The sequence below is a fragment of the Mustela erminea genome, chromosome 7 (genome assembly GCF_009829155.1).
Source record: "Mustela erminea isolate mMusErm1 chromosome 7, mMusErm1.Pri, whole genome shotgun sequence".
Classification (NCBI taxonomy): Eukaryota; Metazoa; Chordata; class Mammalia; order Carnivora; family Mustelidae; genus Mustela; species Mustela erminea.
In genome coordinates, this window is record NC_045620.1 from 61,287,713 (window position 1) to 61,314,053 (window position 26,341).

General features: G+C 40.6%; 1 protein-coding gene across 8 annotated transcripts in view; it reads left to right on the top strand.

Annotated features, from left to right (window-relative positions):
* The window catches only part of AFF3 (AF4/FMR2 family member 3), a 516,827-nt gene that overhangs the window by 351,119 nt on the left and 139,367 nt on the right, over positions 1 to 26,341 (top strand). For 4 of the 8 annotated variants that reach the window (XM_032351829.1, XM_032351821.1, XM_032351823.1 and 1 more), the window contains one exon: positions 9,268 to 9,321. The exons of the other annotated variants lie outside the window; for them this stretch is intronic. In XM_032351829.1, coding sequence (XP_032207720.1) covers positions 9,268 to 9,321 — 54 coding nt within the window. The remainder of the gene's footprint in view (positions 1 to 9,267; positions 9,322 to 26,341) is intronic. 8 annotated transcript variants of the gene reach the window in all.

Genomic DNA, 26,341 nt, shown 5'->3' on the forward strand with positions numbered 1-26,341 from the left:
ATTCTCTTACACCGTACACAAAGATAAACTCAAAATGGATAAAAGACCTCAATGTGAGACAGGAATCCATCAGAATCCTAGAGGAGAACATAGGCAGTAATCTCTTCGATATCAACCACAGCAACTTCTTTCAAGATATGTCTCCAAAAGCAAAGGAAACAAAAGTGAAAATAAACTTTTGGGACTTCATCAAAATCAAAAGCTTCTGCACAGCAAAGGAAACAGTCAAAAAAACAAAGAGGCAACCCACGGAATGGGAGAAGATATTTGCAAGTGACAGTACAGACAAAAGGTTGATATCCAGGATCTATAATGAACTCCTCAAACTCAACACACACAAAACAGGCAATCGTATTAAAAAAAATGGGCAGAAGATATGAACAGAGACTTCACCAATGAAGACATAAAAATGGCTATCAGACACATGAAAAAATGTTCATCATCACTAGCCCTCAGGGAGATTCAAATTAAAACCACATAGAGATATCACCTTACACCAGTTAGAATGGCCAAAATTAACAAGACAGGAAACAACATGTGTTGGAGGGGATGTGGAGAAAGGGGAACCCTCTTACACTGTTGGTGGGAATGCAGTTTGGTGCAGCCTCTTTGGAGAACAGTGTGGAGATTCCTCAAGAAATTAAAAATAGAACTTCCCTATGACCCTGCAATTGCACTCCTGGGTATTTACCCCAAAGATACAGACATAGTGAAAAGAAGGGTCATCTGTACCCCAATGTTTATAGCAGCAATGGCCACGGTCGCCAAACTATGGAAAGAACCAAGATGCCCTTCAACGGACGAATGGATAAGGAAAATGTGGTCCATATACACTATGGAGTATTATGCCTCCATCAGAAAGGATAAATACCCAACTTTTGTAGCAACATGGACGGGATGGAAGAGATTGTGCTGAGTGAAATAAGTCAAGCAGAGAGAGTCAATTATATGGTTTCACTTATTTGTGGAACATAACAAATAGCATGGGGAGTTAGAGAGGAGAAGGGAGTTGGGGTAAATTGGAAGGGGAGGTGAACCATGAGAGACTATGGACTCTGAAAAACAATCTGAGAGGTTTGAAGTGGCGAGGGGGTGGGAGGTAGGGGTGCCAGGTGGTGGGTATTATAGAGGGCACGGATTGCATGGAGCACTGGGTGTGGTGAAAAAATAATGAATGCTGTTATGCTGAAAAGAAATAAATTTAATTTAAAATAATAATAATAAAATTAAATTTAATTTAATTAAAAAAAAAGTCACCAAACTGTCCAAATTGATCTGTAGAGTCTATGCAATCACAATCAAAATTCCAGCAAGTTATTTTGTGGATATCAACAAGCTGATCCTAAAGTTTATATGGCGAGCCAAAAGACCCAGAAGAGCCAACACAATATTGAAGGAGAAGAGCAAAGTTGGAGGACTGAAACTACCCACGCCAAGACTTGCTACAAAGTAACAGTAATCAAGACAGTGTGGTATTGGCAAAAGAATAGAGAAATAGATAAGTGAAACAGACTAGACCCACATAAATATAGTCAACTGATATTTGACAAAGGAGCAAAGAGAGTACAGTGGACCAAAATCTTTTCAACAAATGGTGCTGGAACAGCTGGATATCCACACAGAAAAAAAGTGAATCTAAACTGATCTTAGGCCCCTCATGAAAGTTAACTCAAAACAGGTTACAGACCTAAATATAAAATACAAAACTATAAAATTCCTAGAAGATAGCATAGGAGAAAACATAGATGACCTGGAGTATGGTGATGACCTTTTAGATACACCACCAAAGGAATAATCCATGAAAGAAATAATTGATAAAGTGGATTTCATTGAAATTTTAAAATCTGCTCCATGAAAAATAATATGAGAAGAATGAGAAGATGAGAATAAGAAGACAAGTTAATATCAGGAGAATAAGACTGGGAGGAAATACCTGTGACAGACACATCTGATAAAGGACTGGTATCCTAAGTATACAAAGAATTCTTAAAACTCAACAGTAAGAAAACAAGCCTATTTAAAAATGGGCCAAAGACCTTAACATGAATAGATGCTCTTAGTCCATATGTCACCAGGAAAATGCAAGTTGAAATATGGAGATACCACTATTAGAATGGCCATTAGAATGGCCCAAACCCAGAACACTGACAACACCAAATGCTGGCAAAGATGTGGAGCAACAGGAACTCTAATTCATCACTAGTGGTTGCTATGAAGGGCTGGGGATGGACTCGAAGGAATCATGATGAAATTTCTGAAGTGATGGAAGGGTTCTGTATCTTAATTTGGGCTGTGTGAGAAGGATATACATTCATCAAAACCACACGGAATTTTAAACTTAAGTTCTGTGCATTTCACTGTCCATAAAATTTACCTCAACTAAATAACAAGATTAATTTACAGAGAGGATAAATTTATGTGGCAGCTTTTCTACCGGGTGATAATTGACCTGCTTTGAGCTTTAACCTTGACCAAGTACTATGCTAAACACTTACCATGTTTTATCACCTCTAATTTTTAGTAAAAATCCAATAACACCCTATTTTACAGGAAACAAGAGGAGAATTAAGGTTTCTGCTCTATTTAGCTTGAAGTGGGAAAGCCAGGATTTAGACCCAAGATTCAGAACCTGTAAGCCAAGTTCTTAACCTCTCTGTCCCGCTCTATTGCTGTCTGTGAGCTCTTCTGAAGTTTCACTGGAGACAATAACCAGGCTAGGAAGAGCAAGCAATTAAGGTGGTTCCTGCAGAGGAAGAGTAGATTGAGATCCTGCCAGATTGTTATCTGTACTAGAAAGTCCTAGGAATAGTGAGCAAGTGGAGATGACCAAGATACTATGAAGGCCACAGTTTGACAGAGTCACTGTGCTTGCTTAATCCAGACTTGCCAACCACTAACAAATCCACTCTCAAATGAGAGGTCAGTGGCATACGCTTTTAAGAATTCCAAGGCAACACCCTTCTACATTTGTTGAGGATCCTTCATTGAACAAAGCACCTATAATGTTAAAAACTTCTTGAAGATTTGAAATCGCCTTCCTAAATTAAAGAAGTGGGATCAAGCACAAAGTATTTACCTCCTAGGAGAAAAAAATAAACAAAAGAGACAGAAAAAGAAAGGTCCATCAGGTGTGCACATGGTACAGTAAAAGACTTGGAAATCATAAGCTCAAACTGAATTAGAATGACTCACATGATGTTCTTTCTCCAGAATTTATACAGTAGTTGAAATTAATGTATAGAAAGTGCCTGTTACCTGGTCGGCACCAAATCAAGTTATTACTGCAACCCTAACAGGATTCATGACTTACAAAAGATAGAAAACAACCCTGTCTCAGCAGTTGGTAATGATCAGAACTCAGTCAGAATTTAAATCTTTCCTTTAAAAAAAAAAAAAAGTAAACTTAGAAGGGGTGAAGGGTGATAAAAATGAAAATTTCAAAAGGTCTTTTAGTGGAGCTGAGGCAGTGAAGAAGGGCGAGTGGTGAGTCTACTCCGGAGATGTTTACTAGAGTGAGCTCTCCTCCAAGCCTTCAGACAGTAGGAGCATAGGCAAGGAGCACATGGCTTTCTATCTTCCCTGTGAAGAATGCATGGCCTGGAGGACCTGAAAAATTCACCACTGACTTCTGTTTTTAATTGTCTTAGAAGATGTGGCTGTCATTGATTGGTAGAACAGAGTGGGTCTAGATGATCCCAACGATCCTTTCCATGTATATAATGTCCAACTCTGTGAGTCATTTTACAAAGATGAAAGTCCATATCAATGAAAAATATTTGTCTTTGTCAGTTCAGGTTGTTAAAAACAAACTACCATAGACTGGGTGGCTTGTAAACAATAGAAATTTACTTCTCACAATTCTGGAGGCTGGGAAATCTAGGATCAAGGTGCTGGCAGAGCCAGCATCTGGTGAGGGTCCACTTCCTGGCCTGCAGATGGCCATCTTCTTGCTGTGTCCTCACGTGGCAGAAAGCAGAGAAGAGAGAGGAAGCCAGCTTTATTATATTCCTTCTTATAAGGGCATGAGTTCTAAGTGCCGCCCAAAGGCCCTCCTAATACCATCACTTGGGGGTTAGAATTTCAGCATACAAATTTTGGATGGACATAAACAGTCCATGACCATATTCATTTAACACTTTTTATGCCCATTGTAGAGCTCTCTTAGAAAATGTTAAATATGGAGGAAAAAATACACAGAGAAACAATTGTATGCCAAACACAAAGAAATCTATCATGTATGCATGTGCATTTAATAATAAGTTTATTCAAACTGATCGTATAATAGGTTCTGGAAGTTGAGAGATCAAAGTTGATTTGAAAACTGTTACCAAAAGATGGTTCTATAGATGGGGCGTGTGTGTGTTTCCAGAGAAGTTTGAAACCTTCCTGATATTTATTTTGGCCACAGCAATCCGTATCTAAAATAATGAACTGTGGCTGTTCTTTTAGTCTGTGAGGTGTCTGTCCCCAGAGACTTCCTTTCCGTATCTGTTTAAGTAATTTGCCAGGATTCTGTCTGCTAAGAAAATGAGAAACCTGGTGTACAGACTTTGCCTAGAAAAAATTGGCCAGATTCTGTTTCTTCAACTCTTGGACACCAAGAATAAAAAATATAACAGGAAGGGCCTTTAGGGCTCCTGGGACCCCCCCTCATTATGTAGATGAAGAAACTCAGGCTGAAGGCCTTTGAGAGGTATGTTTTATTCAATAAGGAGGGAAGGCCCTGACCCAACACTCAGACACCAATGAGTCCAAGGCTGGATAGCCTTGTTGAAAGAGAAGAGATATGTGTATCAATTTTATCTGAGGGGGAAACTAGGCATTATTATCATATTGGTTGTACTCTCAAATTAAATGAAATGAAATGAAACCAAGAATGGAGGTTGGAAATTATGCTATCACAGAACAAGATTACAAACTTTCTCTTTTGTGTTCTTACACCAGACTGCAAGGCCAATGGTCCCAGAGGTCACAAAAGAGAATTCTTCAGAAAAACTAGAGACTGTATTCCCTGACTTATTTGGTTCCCCAGAGACTCACGCTTTCTCTTCCTTTATGCCCAGGCTCCATCCAAACACACTTCTCGGAGTGTTATCTAGGTCAGGGTTACTCAGTATGTTCTTTTTTAATTTAATGTCTTTTTAAAATTGTAATTGTGGTAAAGTACATGTAACATAAAATCTACCATCTTAATCATTTTTAAGTGTACAGGTTGGTAGCATTAAGCACAGTTACATCACTGTGCGATCATCACTACCGTCCATCCACAGAACTCCTTTGATCTCCTCAAATGGAAACTCTGCTAATACGCTGAATTAATGAATTGCCATAGCTAGTAACTCCCATCTCCCCTTCCCCTGGTCCCTGGCAACCACCACTCTACTTTCTATCTCTATGAATTTAACTACATCAGGGATCTTATATAGGGGAATCGTACAGGATTTATCCTTTTGTGTCTGGTTTATTTCACTTAGAATAATCTCTTCAAAGGTTTATCGATGTTGTACCTTCTGTCAGAAATTCTTTCCTCTTTAAAAAGGAATTTCCGGGGGCGCCTGGGTGGCTCAGCTGGTTAAAGCCTCTGCCTTCGGCTCAGGTCATGATCCCAGAGTCCTGGGATCGAGCCCCGCATCGGGATCTCTGCTCAGCAGGGAGCCTGCTTCCCCCTCTCTCTCTGCCTGCATCTCTGCCTACTTGTGATCTCTGTCTGTCAAATAAATAAATCTTTTTTTTTTTAAAAGTCATTTTCTTCTTTTTATCGCTGAATAATATTCCATGGTGTGTGTGTGTGTGTGTGTGTGTGTGTATGTGTATAATGAAATAATGGTGTGTATGTACACTTTGTGTTTCCATTCATCCATCAGTGGACATCTGGGTTGCTTCTACTTTTTAGCTGGTGTGAATAATGCTACTTATGAAGATGAGCATATAACTACCTCTTTTAAATCTTGCCTTTAGTTATTTGGGGTTTATACTCATTTCATCCTTTTTGAACATAACCTACACAGTCTGAAGTACATTTTACATCATGTCCTAGGAAAGTGTATGTATTAAAAGAATAATATCACAAAACATTACCTACAACTACTCTGACATCTTCTACTCTTACTTAATATTTTAAAATACAGATCAAGGGGCACCTGGGTGGCTCAGTGGGTTAAAGCCTCTGCCTTCGGCTCAGGTCATGATCCCAGGGTCCTGGGATCGAGCCCCGCATTGGCTCTCTGCTCAGCAAGGAGGCTGCTTCCCTTCCTCTCTCTCTGCCTGCCTTTCTGCACACTTGTGATCTCTGTCAAATGAATAAATAAAATTTTAAAATAAATTAAATTAAATACAGATCAAACCACACCAATCCACTTGCCAGCCAATGTTCATAACACACTATAAGTTACGACCAGTTAATGATACATAATCTGTGCCAAAGGAGTGAGGATGGAGAAGGGACTCACGTGCCCTGGCCTTGCCTTATTTCCAGCCCTTGCTCAGTCACCTCAGGTAAATGGCTTCCTCAGACCTCCCTGCAGCCTCCAAAGGAAGTTCTTCCTTCCTTATCTTACAGATGAGGAAACTGAGACTGAACGAGTATAGGAGCTCGTCCAAAGGTTTGTATCCCACTCAATTCTGCCACAGGCCCATGCTACCAGAGTGCAACTAATTTATACCCTGCAGTACTCCCCTCAGAGAGGCCACAGGTGTTCTCACTGGGCCAAGGAAATCTTGATCTCAAAGGAGGCCTGACAACTCAGAAAATTTTAGGACCTGTTCACAGGCTCAAGAAGGTAGATTGTTGGAGTGTACGTGACAGGAGAAGGAAGTTTTTCAGTGATGGCTAATTAGATCACATAAGCAACTGCTTCTTTCACTTAATGATTAAGGTGGACACAGTCTCTAGACCTGAGTTTGGCACCTCTGCAATGAACAATTCCAGGCCACAGAGACATTAATTGATAAACTTTAGCTACTCTGTACTCACTGTGGCTTTGGCAGATGGCAATGTTTTTCTGAGGAATCACCTGGGCCATGGGAGAGAGTGATAAATCAATAAATATTACCATATTTATTTGATTGCAGTGGGTAATCAATAAATATTGCCTGGCATTAAAAGACTGATTATGCTTCCTCCAAATGTTTTCTTTTATAAAGCTTCTTCATGCTCTTGTGCTGAAGCTTTGCCCAACTATTTAGAACATAATACCTACACAATAAGAAATTGTTGCTTTGAATCGATGAACAAAAGGTGGAATAACACAAAGGATGACTGGAATACAGTTGCTGTGCATTTTCTATACCTTCTTTCAGAAAAACCACTAGCGAAATATGCTTTCTGTTCTACAGATTTTAATTAAGATGTAAACCTCCAAAATGCAGAGCTTATATATTTACATACTGAATTCTCCCCTCTCCCCACCCCCAGATCACACAGATTCTCTTTGCCTCTAACGCTGATCTCTTCCCAGGCAGCCTGGTACCATTATGATATTTTCCAGGCATTAAATGCCTATTTTGTGCCAGACTCTGTACTGGACATGTTGGCTTATTTAATTCTTACAGTAATCCAATGAGGTGTATTATTGCATTATTACATCCCATATTACAGAACAGAAAATTGGAGTCTCAGAGTTGCAGGTTGGCTCGAGGAGATTTTGCACTTGGGCGTGGCCTAGATTTCAGTAGGTCAGCAGGCTCCTGAACCACTTGCAGGAACCACTTTCAGTCTATGGCCTGGTGTAGAGGGCATATGAAGCAGAATCAAGTATAAGGGAGAAATCCTGTTTCTGCAAGAAGGACTAGTATTTCCCTAAAAGCCCTTAATCCCTGCCCTCCCTCCATATCATTAAGAAGATTATACCCCAAAGAGCTGAGAATGAAGCAGGAGGAAGTCTGGTTGTAGACAGTGAGCAAGAGTGGTGTTACTGCCCGGTGTTGGAGATCTTGGAAAGAACAGAGGCTGGAGTCTGGAATTCATCGACAATCCAAATAACTGGCAGAGGTAAAAAGACAGCTTCCTAGCCCTGGCCCACCTGCTCACCTCAAAGGGCCTTCTGCTGTTGGCAGAGTGTATTTTACTAAAGCAGAGCTCACATGATCCTACCAAAGCATGTAAAATATTTAAGCCTCTGCCCTCAAGGTTCTACCACAGAGCTCCTGAAATAGCTGAAATAGACTTAAGGAACAGGGAAGGTAGGGCTAGTGGGCAGGTGACCAAAGTTTCACACACATGAACACACTCATCTTTCTATGTTAAAAAGGCTATCCCTGCTTCAAAAATGAAGACTTGGTGGGACTTAAAGTATTTCTTTAGAATAGTAAAGGTGTTGGTATGTCATGATTAAGAGGTAACATCCTGAATAGTAACTATCCAGTCCGTGTGCTAAATGCCTGATAAAAATCGGATAACTATATAATCTAAGAGTGATGTTAGGACAACAGGTATAAACCGAAACATAGGATCACCCTGTAGATGAATCAACGCTTTGAATCTTCATAGCAACCGGAAAAAGTAGACAGCATTAGAATCTCTCTTTTTATAGATAAAGAAAGCGAGTCTCAGGGAGCTCGCACAGGTAGTGTGGCCCAACCAGGATATTACCTTAGAGTTACCTGACTTGAAAACACTCTTTCTTTGCCACTGCCTCAGACTACAGACACCTGAGCTGCGTTGAGAATAGACCCAGCCCTACTGGACTCCATTCCTGGTTCAAAACACAAACAAATGAAGTTTAAAGTGAATAGATGGCAGAAAATCCAGTGACTGGGGACTATTTCATTTGAATGTCTGTTTAACATGATAGCTAGAAGATTGGGTTAGATTAATTGGCTTGTAGGGATGGGGGAAAGAGTGTTATTCATTTGCTTTTGGAGTTGGGGAGAGTGAAGAGAATAATAAACAGGGTGAGAAAGAAAAACAACCAATAGTTGGGTAGAACTGTTAACCAAATAACTTCACTTCTTGAAACAATCTGATACTAATTTCACACAACCCAAGAAGTTGTATACTCTGAAAACAAAGATTTTTTTTTAATGGGTAAATACATAAAATACTGGTCTTTATAATTTTGAAAATTTAAATATATCATCCATTTGGCCACAGGGGGGAAAAATCATTTTTCTCCTGGGCCAATTGTAAAAATGAAGCCAATCTCTGATTTTGTGAGGTTTGTTTTCCTGTTGACAGTTTGAGCCATGATCCTCACCCCCAAAATTTACTGGGCACTTTACTGTGTAGTAGGCACTATTCTAAGCATTTTACTCATATCATTCTCGCAGCTCTCTGGAATGGTTATCCCCATTTACAGATAAGGGAAATGATGCACAGAGAGGGTAAGTAACCTGCCCAGTGTCACACAGCTAGTGTGTGACAAAACTGGGATTTGAACTCAATTTGATCCCTGAACCCATGCTTTTAACCCTGCTTTCATACATTCTCCATTCATCAGACTTCAACATATATTTAGAATACTGAATATTAATATGTCTTTGAACAAGAGAACATCATTTCTGAATTACATGCCCCTCCCCTTGGGTGTACTTAAATGTTGGAAAATACACTTGAATTAATAATTAATGTAACTAAGATCTTCATCTTATCTTAAAATGTCTGGAGTTCAGTATTTTCATCTTCCCTTTCAAAATGTCCAAGAGGTGATCATTTTATTATGTTTTGGAGTACAATTGAATTCTGTTGCTTTTCCTAATAATTACTGTTACTAAACATGCTAAATTGCCTCAGAGTGAGAACTATAGAGAGAAAACTCTTTCCGTGCCTTTGAAAATTTTAAATTCGATGTACAAATTTCAAAGAAGAATGGTTGATTACAACTTGAGTATTTGTTTGGTTTTGTGGCTGGACTGTGATCCCATGCTGTTTGTGGGACCCATTTTGCGAGTTCTGGACTCGGGTGATCCAGAGCTGAAACCCTGTGGACTTCTTCAGACAGCATCAGGATGTGGAATGCTCTGTGGAGCTGTTACTAAAACTGGATGGGTCAAAAATAAACCAGTGCCATAGAGAGTTATACCTAGACAAATAGCATTCAGAAGGATAGGAATGGAAATTTCTTTTCTTCCAGTTGTAAATAGATGTCTTTGTTGTTTTTCTTCTTCTTCTTTTTTTTAATCCCTTCTGTTTAACCTCCAAACAGTATTGCCAGTTAAAATACGAGGCATAGAGTTAAATTTGAATTTCAGAGCAACAAGGAATAATTTTTTGGTATTAGTATATCTGATACAATATTTGGGAATAATTTTTTTAGTATAGGTATGTCCCATGCAATATTTGAGACATATTTATATTAAAAAATTATTTGTTTTTTAACTGAATTTCAAATCTAACTGGGCATCCTGTATTTTTATTTGCTAATTCTAGCAACCCTACCAAACACCATGTAAGTATAAGTCCAGCTGGACTTTAATTTAAATCCATACTTTATCAAAGAATAGAAGACAGGCAAGGTGAAGAAGGAAGAGAAAAGAAAAGGGAGAAGAGATAAAGAGAAGAGAGAGAAAGTAAGAAGGAATTCTGGCGATCTGCCAACTAAAATAACTAACATTTTGCAAAAAAAGAAATCCTAAAACTGAGGTCATAGGATGGAAAAAGTCTGTTTCACAGACTTTTTAGTCTGAACACTGGCCAAAAAAATAAAAGCAGGCATCCTATTAACATCTGAATACCAAAGCTCATCCAGGAATGGAAAGATTTGGAATTTGAAGATCCTTAGCTTCCAGCTTTGTTAGAATACCACAATTCTTTATTAATTACAAAGAGGATTTTGTTTTGTTTTGTTTTGTTTTTCAGTGAAATGTGTTGGTAATTCTATACCAAAGAAAGCTAACTTCATTTTATGTTACTAAAATGCATTTGAAACTTGCATAATCTTGGATAATCTTTTGTTTGCTTGTCTCGTGCTAAAATGCAAAACAAAACAAAACTACCAGATACCTGATATGGAGAAGAATTTACCTCTGTTTAAAAAAATCACACGGTTCTGCTGAGAAGCGTGAAGATGGCATTTTTTTTTTTTTTTAGTTAAAAATATTAACTGACAGCTTCAAGACAGATTTTTTTCTTTAATCTCTAACCAGACAAATTACTAGGAGCAAGAGACCTCTTGCCTTAATCTGGACACGTCACAGATGTGACAGTGTTCTGTAGGAGATGGCTTTTTAACTGTGGATGAGGGAAAATAACCTTTGGAATTTTTAGGATGTTATTACAAGCAAGTTTACTAGTTTTTGACTTACTAAGCCACAGCTGGAGCCAGCCTTCATCGGGGTAAGAATATTCTCATGCTACTATTATATCTTTTGTATTTCAAGAGTAGTATTATTGCATTTGGGGGAATATGGCCTGTGAGGCTTGTACTGTCTGTTGAATATGCAAATGTGAGTGTCCTATAAAAGGGGAGAGGAGCTGACAGTTTCCTTCTGTGCCGTAAACTTAAAGACTCCAACAGATGATCTGCCGGGGCTGCTGGAGCAGGAATTGGATCACACCATCATGTGGGATAAAAGAGAATTTTGTATTTCTTTGAGAGGCATTAAAAGGGCTGGGCTTAATGGCCTCCCTCAGCGCCAAAGAACTGTGTGCCAGGCTCTCGTTTCTGTAATTGTTGTATTGTTTCTGTTGCTTTAAAAAAACAAAAAAACAAAAGCAAAAAACGAAACGGTGCAAGGAATTTTCTGGCCAAATTCTGAAACTGCCTGGCAATATTTTCTTTCCGATTAATGCAGTAGGAACCATCATTGCTTTTTCTATCCTCTTTCCTCCATTCTGCATCTTTGTTTCTTTTATAAGGTACATTGTGCCGTGCGTGATATAAGGTACATTGTGCCGTGCGTGAGTTCAGAGAATGAAGGATGTACAAATGATGTTATTCTGTATGGTTTCCCTTAAAGAGACTTCAGAACATTTTAAAGCCAGGCTGTCTCCACAGAGCCACAGATGGCATCCCCGCAGGCCTGGTCGCCTGTGGAAATGTGCTGAGAAGCCACAGAGAAACACATCAGTCCACCTGTGACAGCCAGGTTAGCACCAGATGCCGTTTCGATAGGAGAAATGTCCAAAGGAAATTGTCAGGTGACATAAGGAACAGAGAACCAATTGGTACTGTGAATTTCAGTGTTCTATCCAACCAGTTGTTGTTGTTGTTTCCATTGTTTTTCCCCATCCAGTCTCTTTAGTGTGCTACTTATCCAGGGTGCACATCAGATCATCTGGGGAGCTTTTTGAAATTTGAATAGCTGTGCGCTGCAGTCTGTCAATCAGTGCCTGCCCCTGTGATTCTGCTACATACGTGTCCTTGGTTGGAAAACCATACTCAGAGGACCCAAACCCAGCTAACCTTCAGAATCACTGAAGGGCTTTAAAATGCAGATTCCTGGGCCACTCTACGAGAAATTCTGACTTGGTGTGGCTGGGTTTGGGCCTAGAAAAATGTACTTTTGAAAAGTTTCATAATTAATTTTGATGATTAGTCAGATTGGGAAAACCACCTTTGCCCTGAGTCATATTAATTTCTGCAAAAAAGGGGTTTTTGATTAAAAAAGAAAAATAATCTGGTCGTGAGTACAGTATCTTTGGAGCAACACCCTATGTTCCCATTGTTTCCACCTTAAACTTTTTCCTAGCTTTATCCCGGCCTGCCTCTCTCCCATCTTGGTGGAAGAACTGTCTGATCTCTTTCTCCTCTGGTGCCCCTCACGCCATCTCCTCCCTCCTATCTTGTTCTTTTCTTAGGTATTCTTCCTGTCTGGGCCTATAACCTATTCATATTTTCCCAAACAAAATAACAACAGTCATAGCTATCAACCATATAGCTACTCTGCTCTCAAGGGTCTTCTTCCTGGTCACCCTACCTCTGTGCTACTTGAGGCCACCATGACCTATTTGTCACTGGGCCAAACCAGTGGCCCTTTCTGAGTCTTTAACCCCCTTGATATCTTTGCAGCCTGGGACCCTCTTCATTGATCATGCCCTATTGAGCCAATTGTTCCTTGTCTACCACCCTACCAGGGTTCAGTCTTTGGTCCGTTTCTTTTTCTCTACATCCTTCTCATAGTGATCTTATCCATTCCCATAGCTTTAACTGTCATCTCTGTCCAAATGCCTCCCAAATTGAGATCCCTAACTTTGATGTCTTCCTTGAGCTTCTAACCAGTCTTTCCTGCCATCCACTGAGTTCCCAGATCCTACATATTCAGAATCTAATACTCCTCTCCATTCTTGCCCCCAGTTGTTTCTTCTGTATCACTTACTTTTGCTAACAGTTACCTCCAGACTCAAAACCACAATCTCTCTCCCCTTCCTTGACCCCAAGACTTGGTTACTTGCTATATCCTATTAAGTTTTATGCCACAGCTTCTCCTACATAATTCTTCTTCTTTAAGTGCCTATGGCCACCTAAGTTTAGGTCTTCCCTTTTTCCCTTCCCTGTCCTCTATAGAAACCTGATCTCCCCACCTGCCGTTTCTTCATACCATCTCTATGAAGCTGCCAGATTTACTTATCTAAAGTACAGGTCTAGGAGAGCCTGGATGGTGCAGTCAGTTAAGCTTCCAGCCCTTGGTTTCTGCTCAGATCATGATCTCACGGTCATGGAACCCAGCCCCACGTCAAGCTCTGAGCTCATCAGGGAGTCTGCTTGAGACTCTCTTCTCCCTTTCCCTCTGCCCCTCCTCCCTAGATAAATAAATTTTTAAAAATATAGTTCCGATCATGCCACTTCTCTGCTATAAAATATTTGGTTACTATGTACTACCAAAAATTAAGTTCAAATTCCAAACCTGGATTTTAGAATCTTTTGTGATCTTTCCCTATTTCTCTTTCTAGCTTCATCTTCCACTACCTACCCTCAATCCCCACATACCCAGAGTTCGATCCAAACTGGTATTTGGTCTTCCTCTGTCATGCTCTAGGATCTTTCTTCTCCCTATCTCTATTCATGCCATTCTCTCTGCTGAGAGTGCATTCTTCTAATTCTCCTGAGAGTCTCTCTCGGTTCTCACATGAGATCCTCTCCTACTTCTGTATAATGTTACATGAGTTTCAAATTCTAGCTCAATTTCTCTCCCTACCATTACACCAAATATATACCTGATTTTGCTTCTAATATATTTCCTCATATTAGTAATAAATATATGATAGGCATATATAATCACTACAAAATGAAAATTCACCTTAGTTATTGACTGAACATTTTGAAATGTGGGTTATTCAGGCATTAACACAGTGATGTAAGAACATAGTACATCTCGTGATCTAAAACTGTATACTTTAATCCACTGACTAAGTGAACCCAGCGGCTAGAAAAACAAATAAGGGGCAAGAAACATGATTAGTTGCTTTGTTGGTTTTAATTCTAGAATTCAGAGATAAAATAGGAACTGAATTCTGAAAGTCGAGTGGCTCACTGTAGTGAAATCCATACCTGTCAATACCCAGTACTTCTTTTACCCAATTGCAACCAAAGACATGACATGGTATATTGATGCTGACCTTCTGCCTAGGTCTTTTGTGTTACATCGCAGGTCTAAGCCAGAGTCGGTGGCTATAATCTTGTGGTTTTTTTTTTAAAGTACATCTGTAGACATAAAGGTGGATGTGTTATGTAAGATACCTTTAGGAATGGTGCTACATCAATAAGGTATTATTGGATGCAGTAATGGCTCTGAGATCTTAGAGTCACACTGGAAGTTCAAAGACCACAGGGCCTGAATATTTCAGACTTAAACTTCTAAAACTATTCCAAACCTAGGTGAACTGGTGAAGATAGTTTTCACAGCGGAGAGGATAAAGGAACTTAAATGGAATTAAAGTTTCCACATTTCACTCAAAGTGGATACCAGGCTGTGATAAGTGATCTGTGTGTGGTAATACTGAGAACAACACTTAAGAAAACAATACAAGCAATAAACTCAAAAATACTATAAATCTATCAAAATGGAACTCTAAAAAATGTTCAGGCAATTCACATGAAGGCAAAAAAAAAAAAAAAAGAGGAATGAGAAACAAACGATAAAAATAGTAAGTGATAATACAGCAGACTTAAACCCTAACATATCAATAATTACATTCAATGTAAATGGACTGAATACATCAAGTAAAATATAGAAATTGGTAGAGTAGATTTTTACAAAATGATCCAACTACTTAGTGTCTACAAAAACTCATTTCAAACACGATGGCTTATGTAGGTTAAAAGCAAAGCTATCAGAAATATACATCATGTAAAAATTAATTTTAAAAATTAGGAATGGCTATATTAATATTTTAAAAGTAAGTTTCAGAGCAAGGAAAATTACAAGGGACAAAGAGGGAAATTACATAATGATAAAAGGATGAATCCACCAAGAAGATAAACCAACCTGAAATGCATATTTAGAAACAAAAGCACTTCAAAATACATGAAGCAAAAAAACTGATGGAGCTGAAAAGATAAATAGACAAATCCACAGTTATAGTCACGGACTGACAAACCCCACTCTGCAATTAATAGATTACTAGACAGGAAATCAACAGTGATTAAAGGAATTGACCAATACCATCAAGCAACAGTATCTAACTGACATTAATAGAACCCTTCACCCCACAACAGTTAGTATACATGTTCTTTCCAAGTACCCATGGAACATTCACTAAAGTAAGCCTTATTCTGGGTCACAAATTTTTAAAAAAAGTTAATAAATTTAGACGAATAGAAATCATTTACAGTATATTGTCTGACCTTAACAGAATCAAACTAAAAATAAACAACAGAAGGCCAGTAGGAAAATCTCCAAACACTTGGAAATTAAACAGCTTACTTCTAAATAACCCCATAGGTCAAAGAGAAAATTTCAAAGGAAATTTATAATAAACATAGAAATGATTGAAAATGAAAACATGACATATCATAGTGTTAAGGGATGCAGCTAAAACAATGTCAAGATGGAAATTTATAGCACTAAATGCTTACATTAGAAATGAGAAAAGATCTCAAATCAGTTATCTAAATCCGGCCTGAAGAAACTAGAAAGTGAAGAGCAAAATACACCCAAGGCAAGCAGAAGAGAAGAAATAACAAGGATAAGAGCTAAAATTGATGGAACTGAAAACAGTAGAAAAAATTAATAAACAGAAAGCTGGTTCTTTGAAGAAATTAATAAAATCCCAGCAAGACTGAAGATAAAAAGAGAAATTAGAAATAACCAGTATCAGGAATGAATGAAGGATATCACTGTAAGACACTACAGATGTCAGAAGGATAAGACAGTCAGTCCTATGAACATAACTCTACACACAAAAATCTGGCAATTTACATGAAATAGATCAAATCCTTGAAAATGCACAAATTATCAGAACTCAGCCAAACTGTAGTAGTTAACCTGAATAACTGTATAACTGTGAAAGAAGTTTACTTTGTAATTGAGAAGCTCCCCCAAAAAAGAAATTTCTAGGCACAGATGTTTTCACTGGAGAATTTTATTATTTATATAAAGAAAAGTTAACATTAATTTTGTACAGCCTTTTCCAGATAAGATTCCCAAATCATATGAGGCCAAAATTACGCTGATGCCAAAACCAGACAAAAACAAAATAAGAATATCTTGACCGATATCTCTTGTAAACTTTAAAATTTTTTTAAAAAATTTTTTTCAAGAAAATTTTAGTAAGTTGAATCCAACAATGTATAAAAAGAATAATACATCATGCATCCCATTTATTTCAAGTATACAAGGCCAGTTCCATATGTGCAAATCAGCCCATGTAATCTGTTGTATCTATAAGGTAAAAAGGAAAATGCATATAATCACATGCATTGATGGAAAAAAAATTTTACAAAATTTGACACCAGTCTTATTTGATGTAACACTGAAAGTTCTAGCCACTGCAGTATGGCAAGAAATAGAAGGCATATGTATTAGAAAAGAAGAAAAACAGTTATCTTTATTTGGAGACAACATGCTTGTCTGTATAGAAAATCTCAGAGAGCCTATCAAATAGAACTAACAAATGAGTTCTGGAAGATTATAGGAATCAAGATGAACATACAAGAATCAATTGCATTGCTAGGTACTGGCAACAAGTAGAAAGAACCAGAATTAAAATATAATACCATTTACAAATGCTTCAAAGAAAGAAAAGTACTTAGGTGTAAATCTAACAGCATATGTACAAGGTCTCTATGATGAAAATTACAGTATAGTGATACCCAAATGCCTGAAATGTTCTCACTTGGTGTCCACAACTGTATGTCTGTCAGCACTGTGGATTAGTCTGTCCTTGCAAAAGCGTGCATCTACACTGATACACGTTTTCCACTGTCTCAATAGCAAAAGCCCAAGAATGCCCAGATTCCCAAAGTGAGTCAGTGCTTGGATTGTTTCGCATGAATGTGGTTAGCCAGGATCAACAGCGCTGGACTTGAACTTAGGTGGAATTTCCAAATTTTTAAATGTTTGGCGACAGCCATCTAGCACCCCAATGCTGGGTTGTCCAAGACATGAGTCACAGGTAGACTCTTGAACAGACAGTGAGCACTGAAGAGATGCCCAAATTGCACCAAAACTCCATTGTTAATGGTGACGCAAGATACGCAGCTGCCTAAGGGTCCAGGAGACAAGCTTTAAAAAAACACAAACAAGCTGCTGAAACGGTGGTCCAAAGGCAAAGAACAGAGATGCCTGGTTAGAGCATGTTGCTGCATAGAACAGAGTTCTCAAACTGGGAAATTTAAAGATGTTCTGATTTCTGGAACTTTGGCTTAGCTCCACTGTGCTACTGCCCAATCCTACATCCTTGGAATTCTATTTTGAACAACCTGGGAATATACAGAGAAGTTTTAGAGCAAGAAAAAGCAGACGTAAGCATCATAGAACATCATAGATGAGACGTCATGATATAGGAAGTAGATAGCTTGACAACATGCAAACACACACTTACTGCCTTATTAATGTTCATTAAGCAGTGTTTTTCAAGGCACTTTCAGTTCTGTTACATCACCCTGTCTTCAACAACAACATGTGAAAAAAGTATACTTGGTTTTCTTATTCCCCTTATAAGTACTGAACAGAGCTGGGGAGGACTCAGCCCCTCAGCTCTGAGACACCTGGCAGAGCTGTCTGAGCCTGAACTGAGTTATCAGAGCCTGGATCCTTAGCAGGACCCATTCTTCTGTTTTGATTCCAAGAGCCCTTTTACAGAACAGAATGTCTTGCCTATTTGTTGAAGAAGAATTAGCCTTTACAACAGAAGTGTGTATGGAAACCTAACTCATGACCTTACTAACTGCTCTTCCTTACCACAATTGCTGTATAGAGCTAAAACTTGTTTTTTTGTTTGTTTGTTTTGTTTTGTTTTGTTTTGTTTTCCCCCTCTCTGATAAACTCTAGGCTTTTACAGAGTCCTTGGGTTGGAAAGTCATATAGCTACAATCTCAAATGCACGCACACAAACACATATACACACACCACTCTCCTCAGCCAGAGCAGGAATGGACAGAAGGCCATCTCATTCATCTGCAGTGCTGCCCAGCTAAGTAAATGGCAGGACCCCACATGGCATCGAGATTTCTCGAATCTGCAGGAACCTGATCATCCAAGATCTTGTGGAACTCTTCCTCTCCAGCTTTCTCCTGCTTCTGCTCTCTGCCTATGAAGAGCCCAGTGACCGTCTTTTCCTTGGGGTGGGAAGCAAAAAGGAGTTTCTGATGCCTTCAGATCTTGCAGGCATGGAAAGGGTCTCACCCCCTCAGAAGGAACAGAAGAAGAGGAGAGTAAAGGGAGCAGTGAGGCTGGCTGGCTCCTTCCCCATAGCCATGCAGAATTCCACCAGTGCACAGAAATCCCACGCTGCACTGTAAAACGTGCAGAGCTTTTGTTAGTCCAAATTCTGGGCTTTCAGAGACCACATGTCTAGAGCAGAAGGAAGAAAGAGCAATAGGGTAGGGCAATGAGTATAACTTGATTCTCTTTCATGGCAAATTAAGTGGGCACAGATATAACTGTGTAGACTGGGGACAAGGACCCTGGATTAGGCCTTTTACATTAAATGTAACACAGAGTTTAAATAATAGAAGCATAGGATAACCCAGCTTACAATAAGTACTATTTGGCTAAGAGGCCGTAATATTTAGCTTCCTGGGCACAAACTTCCCAGTCTTGCTGCTGTAACATGTGGTGATGTTTGTATATGAAACTGTCTTAATGAAACTTTTTACAGTTCTTCCAGGCAGCCAAGATTTTATGTGATAATCTGGCAGATTGATTTCTTGGGCAATTCATTTGTGAATTTTATCTGCACACTCACCAAGAAAATAATAATAATAATAATAATAAATTTTGTTTGAATGGGTTTGGACAGCTGATGGTTGTGTGAAGCCATCAGGCTGTGAAGAGTGAGTGTGCCCCTGGTGTTCATAAGTGCCCTGTTGGAGTGGTTTGGGATGCCTCCCCATGCAGTCAAGCTTTTCACAGCTTCTCCGGAGTTCTTTGGCCAGAGAGAGGGACTCTGTGATTAATCATCTTTATTCTTCCAGACACTTAATTTCAGCTTCTTTATCAGTTCTCCTATTTTATGGCATGCAGCTGCTTATACATGCTTGCAAATTCTCAGAATTCTATGTTACAAATGTAATCCCGTCTCTAGTGAAGATAGAGTGCTGTGTTGTGAGGTTGAGAAATAGTCTGTTTATTAAGGTCGTTGGAACTAACCATGGTCATTTAGAATGAAAAAAGTGGAGGTAGGGTTATCCCCGCCTCCTTCTGTGTAGCTCTGGGTATGCACACAAACTAGAGTATTTACAGAAAAATACATTTCCCAGATTTTTTTTCTTTGTAATTTAAAGGCATACTTCCAGCCTATCTCAAGAGCTCTCATGAAAAAGAATATATTTATGCTCATAAATGTAGTTACCTGGCATTAATCCTCTAGTCATTGGTAAGCTAGTGAATTAAATGAGTTAAGCTGTGTGTACTCAGGTAGAAGTATGGAGGGTACTAGGGTCCCACCTGGGAGATTCACCTGCAGGGAAGCCTAAGCCATCTGAGGTATGAGACTGGCCCAGCTGTGGCATCCAGAGCTTACCCAGTCCAGGAGCCCCCAGGCATGGGTAACTGTGGAGCACTGGAATGTGGAGAGTACACAGCAGGTGTTAAATACTTTGTACTAAATAAAGAAATAAATATAAGAAATGACAATATGTGGTGTCTATTGGGTTAAATAAATATATTATTAAAATTAATTGCACCATTTTTTTAACATAGATACTAGCAATTTTTAAATTACATAGTTGGATTCTATTTCTATTAGCACTGGCGTGTGGAGTGGGCAAGGAGAGGTCTTATGGAAAGCAATGCACACAATTTCAAACCAGTTACTAAGTGTTCCTATCCTAATAGCCCTCGGCAGCACTACCCAGGGGATACTCCTTGACTGCCCTTGGTAGCTTCAGCACACATCCAGCACAGCCAGTGGCCAGCTTCCTTCTCCTCACCGGTTACCTGCCACCCTTCTGAGCCTGTCCCTCCCTCCAGCATGGCCGCACGCTCCAGACAGCTCACATTCTATTGGTCTGAACATTTCCTCTCTCTGACTTCTCACTCACTCCTCTTGAAGGGCTCAGCAGAGAACAAGTCTTTGCTTAACACAACCCTTCTTCCTTAGAAGGCTTTCCTTTAGAGTATCAACCCACAGTCTCTCCCTCAACTCAGATGTTTTAAAAGCTCTGAATGCCTGAAATTTAAAAACAAAAACAATGACAAACAAACTCACCTGGTAGAACTAGCTCCAAGCTATTTATAGCTTTGATCTCACTTCCTGTGACTGTTAGTTCAACTGTCCCAGACCCTGCCCAGGTGTTGTACAGGTGTGTGATGGAGGCATCAGTTTGTCTTTCTAGAAAGAAGTTCTGAATCCCCAAACATCCAGACCTGAGAGTTTCAGAAGGCATTATGGACCTGAAGCAGTTTTTCCGTCCCTTGAAACCTGGCTTCCCTCACCCATCTAAGCTTACTTAAAGATCTTCCTGCCAGGCAGTCTTAACCGGGTCACTCTCCTCCTTTCAGTCCTTTTAAGGACTCCCACGGCCTACAGGGCCAGGTCCCAGCTCCTTAACAGCAGTCCTGGCCCCTCATCAGCAGGTATTGGACCCTGCTACAGGGGGTAGGCCCTCAGAGAGGGGCTGTGGGGCCCTCAGACACTTGAAATATAGTCTTTGACCTTAGAGAGGGGAGCGGAAATACCAGCAACCACAGTGAGCAATAAAAGGATTAAATGCAAAATGAAGGAAAGCCACTACAAGTGCAGGAGGAATGAAAGAAGTCAGAGAGCAGGTCAGCAGGGGCTCTCCTGTCCCAGGCAGGCTGGAGGCAGGAAGAGGATGGGGGAGGGGGGCAGCAGAAGTGAAGGGAAGCGCAGTTTCCTGCTCTCCCACCTGGATGTCTGCCTTCTCCAGATAGTTAATGAGGGTTGGCCTATTGCCTGCCTTTCCAGTGGACCCAGGGGACACCCGAAGGATCCTGCCTTCTAGAATCAAATGTGTTCCCTGTGTTTTGTCATTTGAACTGATTCCTTGGAAACACATAACCAGATGTTGTAGTTCATTGTTTTCATCCCTTTGTCATGCTGAGCCCAAATCAATCTGCCAACTCTGTTTCTCACTCTCCCTCACCTCTGGACTACATGTCAAGTTGCCAGAGGAATTAGTGGTGGTTGTTGGGTATGCCTTCCTTTCAGTTCCCATTTGTTGAGGTCCTACTGCACACAAGGCTCTGAGCCTTCACTGTTGGAATCCCATAGTCCTCAGTCCCTAGAATACTTATTCTGCACTTTAAAGTTTGCCGGATGTTTTTGTCTATATGATCCTATTCAGTTCCCCAATAATCCTTTAAAGATGAGGAGATGTATATTATTCATTCTCAGTTTACAGTCAGAAATGGAGGCCTTAAAAGGCCCAGTAATTTACGCAGGCCATTAAGCTAGTAAATGACAGAATTAGACATCAAAAATTAACTGGGTGGCTCAGGGGGTTAAAGCCTCTGCCTTCGGCTCAGGTCATGATCCCAGTGTCCTGGGATCGAGCCCCGCAATGGGCTCTCTCCTCGTCAGGGAGCCTGCTTCCTCGTCTCTCTCTGCCTGCCTCTCTGCCTACTTGTGATCTCTGTCTGTCAAATAAATAAAATCTTAAAAAAAAAATAATAAAAATAAATGGAATCATACTATTTAAAAAAAATTAACTGCAAATTTAGCACGTTTTCTAATACAGTAGTCACCCATTTCCTATCTCACTAGGGAGGCTAAAAGCTTTATTTGGGGGGTACCTGGGTTGCTCAGTAGGTTAAGTATCCTAAGCCTTTAGCTCAGGTCATGATCTTGGGGTCCTGGGATTGAACCCTGAGTCAGGCTCCCTGCTCCATGGGGTGTCTTCTTTTCCCTCTCCCTCTGTGCATTCTCTTTCTCTCTATCTTTCCAATAAACTTAAAAAAAAAAAAACCCTTTATTTTAATTGACATACTGCACATTTGAAGGTCATTGAGTAGGTATGGACGCATGCCCACTACAGGCCCAGACATGGAACTTCTCTTACCAGTTCCCGAAGCAACAATGGCAACATTCATCCACTTTCCAGAATAAATCTTAACAGCTAAGCTAAAGAATACCCCAAATTTGTCAACGAAATGTTGACCCAGCCGTGTGAAACAGCAGAATGGAGCAGGGGAGGCAGCAAATAATTTATAAGTATTGGTAGCGAAAATGACCCAGGGTACTGGATCAGTTAAAAAAGCAGCACTCTTGTAGGTAAATGAAAGGGAGGTGCAAGGCTTTCCTAGATCAGTTCCAGAGTTATGAGATTACAGCGTATCATATAACCAAGTGACAGCTTTTAATGATGCTTTTATTCCTGGCAGCACAAAAGCTTTTGTACCCATATTGTTTCTCAGAGAGAGCCACAGTTCTGAGAGTATTTTCTTTTCCCCTTTATAGAGAAGGAAACTGACAGTATTACCGGCAGGTCCCCGAGCAATTAAAGAACGCTGGGGAGCAAAGCCAAAACCTTGTCCATTCCTGCTCAAAGCCCCTGAGTGGCCATGTGACTAACTGCTCACGGCTCACACCACCTAAGCTCTGGCTTTACACAGCCACCCGTTCAGGGGGTCAAGGGTCACCAGATAGGCCTTCCCTCAGTCAGAATTTGGCCTGAGTCCATAAAATCCTTTGAAAGTCTAAAGCACCCATTTCTACTTTCTGGTCTGGAGAGTTCCGAAGAGCACTGAGAAGTAAGAAACATGTATTTGCACAGTGAAAAAGGCTGCTTTTATATGGGATCCTTTGGCATTGGAAATAATGATACAGCAGGAAATGGAAGAGGTGTTTTGAGTGCTTTTCTTACTTACCAACTTCAGCGTATAAATAAGGTACCAAAAATCACTGGCTTTAGAGTTCATTCTTTTATTTAAAAAAAATAGATTAAAAACTTTGTTTTTTGGTAATAAGGGGAAAATAGAACCAAGTACGTGTTATCACAGGACAGAGTCACTTCTGGGAGCCATTCCCCTGTTATTGAGAAACAAGCCATAAACCTAAGGTCTATATTACAGGATCCAGGAGGAAATGTCACTTTTCTAATGCCCACAACTCTGTAATTTTTCTTTGGTTGAAATCACTTTGACTTCTATAAAAAGCATAAGTGTTTTTCGTTAATAGGAAAGATTTACAATTACTGTAAATGATTATACTAGACAAGAAATCTTAGTAGCCTATCAACTGTTTCCATATGAAAATTAGGTTTGGGCACATCCAGGGTTTGCAATATCTGGGGAAGAGAAAGAGGGTTACTTCCAAGAATCTGACTGAAATATACACAGAGAAGAGTTGAGATTTTTCTTGCAGAATCCTATTTAAAGTTCACCATTCTGGGTAGTAATGTTAATGTTACTATCAGTTAATACTGACTTGAGTTGCAGTCAAATAACAGAATTCCCGTCTCATTGTTTCTGATCCTCCTCTGATCTTACTCCGCCACCCACTTTTTTTCTCTGTAACCTCATAGGGGTCTCTTCATTTTCATTTGGCTCACTGGAGAATCTGTTAATTTGTTAAGTTCCTGCTCTGTCCCGGGCCTCGCACTGGAAATAACAAAATAAACCTGGGACTGTGGCATGGCCTCTGCTCAAAATAAGTTCACCCTGCACAGGGTGAGGCTGAGACATAAGGAAGGCATTTCAGTGGAAGGTGATGGCCGCAAGAAGCTGAGCTGGCTGCAGACTTTCAGGCTGAGTCTCCTTCTGCTGCATTGAACCTGGTACCTGATAACCTGACTTTCCAGAAGACACAAGAGTGTTAAGCATTGTCTCTGTCCTGGAAGTCTGGAGAAGGGGAGACTGCACCCAGTGTAGACAGTGGATCTTTGATGGGGTTCAGAGAAGAGGGGACACCAGGGAAGGAGGATCATCTGGTAGACTTCCTAAAAGAGCAGTTCTTGGGATGGACCCTCAAAGATATGTGTGATTCAAATTGCAGAGGAAGGAGGCCTAGCATTGCAGGTGAGGACAGAGCACACAGCACTGTGGGATCTGGTCATGCTCCCTTTTCTCCCCTCCCAGAAAACTCCTCTGAGGCCTTCATCAGCCAGTCTACCTCTTGCCACTGCATATCCCAGGCACAGATACCACCTCCAACCTCTTCCTAGGTGTTGCTGCTGTAGATAAGAGAGAAGAGTAGGAATGAAGGACAGTGTTGCTTCAGAAGGGGCTGGGAGCCAGGGAAGGGACAAGCAGAATTCTCTGTCTCCTTGGCCCCCAGGGGGCCAAGGGGGCGCCCACAGATGAAAGATGTCAGCAAGGCCAGAACCGGATTTAGCAGCTAGGGCTTTTCTCTGCTTTTGGGACTCAGTGCTTCAGGAGGAAGAGTTAACAGTCATCGGCTCTGGCAGGAGGAGGGCTCAGCCCAGAGGAGGAGGCGGGGGGCCAGGCCAGAAGGCAACACCCTCCATGGGCTCCAACAAAGCCCTGCCCTTGCCCCTCTGGCAGGCTCAGCCGCCAGCCCCTGAGCCAAGGCCAGCCACCAGGGACTGCTTCCAGAAGCTCCACCAAGAAGGGCAAGAAGGCTTACTCAGAAGGGTCCTTGACACACACCTTCCATATTTTAGATGGTATTAATTACATGAACTTAGTCCTTCCCTGGGCCCTAATCACTAATTAAATATCCTCCTGAAACAAGACCTCCCTCTGAATGAATTTCCACCTTCTAGCCAATAGTGCTCCTACCGGGGGAGATTTTCCCTTGAGTTCATTTTTCTCCTGACCCAGTCACAGGCTTATAGGCTCTGCACAGCTTGTCCCGCGTTCCATGGCCTCTCACTGATGGCAGGGTGTCTGCTCGCTTTGTCACTGCTGTTTCCTTACAGGAGAGAAAAGTGGCCGATGAACTTATCTGAGGCCTCTGCTCGCCTGTCAGGTTTTCCTCTGAAGAAAGAGTTGAGGTGCCACCGCTGACACCAACAGTTTATAAACCGCTGGTCTCAATTGTCACCAAAGCCTCTTCACCTCTAAAATCCCTTTTGAGAGGATTTTATTGGCACACAATCCCCTTTACAGTTTGAGTTTTCTGACTGTAGTCTTGGTGAAGGATTCCTTTGGGGCAGGAAGCTCAGAGAAAGCAGGGAGTTGCCCCAGCATGGACACCAGCTGGGGACAAGGGCATAGGAGCATCAGCAACACTGGGTGCTCCAAAATAACACCCCTAAACTGCAGGCCACATAGTTTCATGCATTTTCGGCAGAACTTTATTATATTCATTTTTCATGAAAATAATTCAGGCACAGATGCACTGACAGATCCTATACAAATAAGACCAAATTTCCCCCAGAACATCCAACTCAGCATGGGAGGAAGAAGCAGTCACTGGGCACAGCCTTCTGTGGAGACTAGCCGTGGTGATCAGGCAACCTGAGAATTTTCTGGAGCAGGGAGTGTGTTGCAGGTGAGAGGTGAGAAAATCCTGGTCAAGATTGGTTTGGTAGGGCGCCTGGGTGGCTCAGTGGGTTAAGCCGCTGCCTTCGGCTCAGGTCATGATCTCAGGGTCCTGGGATCGAGTCCCGCATCGGGCTCTCTGCTCAGCAGGGAGCCTGCTTCCTCCCTCTCTCTCTCTCTCTCTCTGCCTGCCTCTCTGCCTACTTGTAATCTGTGTCTGTCAAATAAAATAAATAAAATCTTAAAAAAAAAAAAAGATTGGTTTGGTAAAGAAAAAGAAAAGGCAGTGAGGGAACCTTTGATAGGGCTAAAAACTACCTTCTTGGCCCAGCTTCTGAAGGCACTGGGCCTCTGGCCCCAAACAATGTCAAGGCAACGTCAGGGTGAGTCCCTT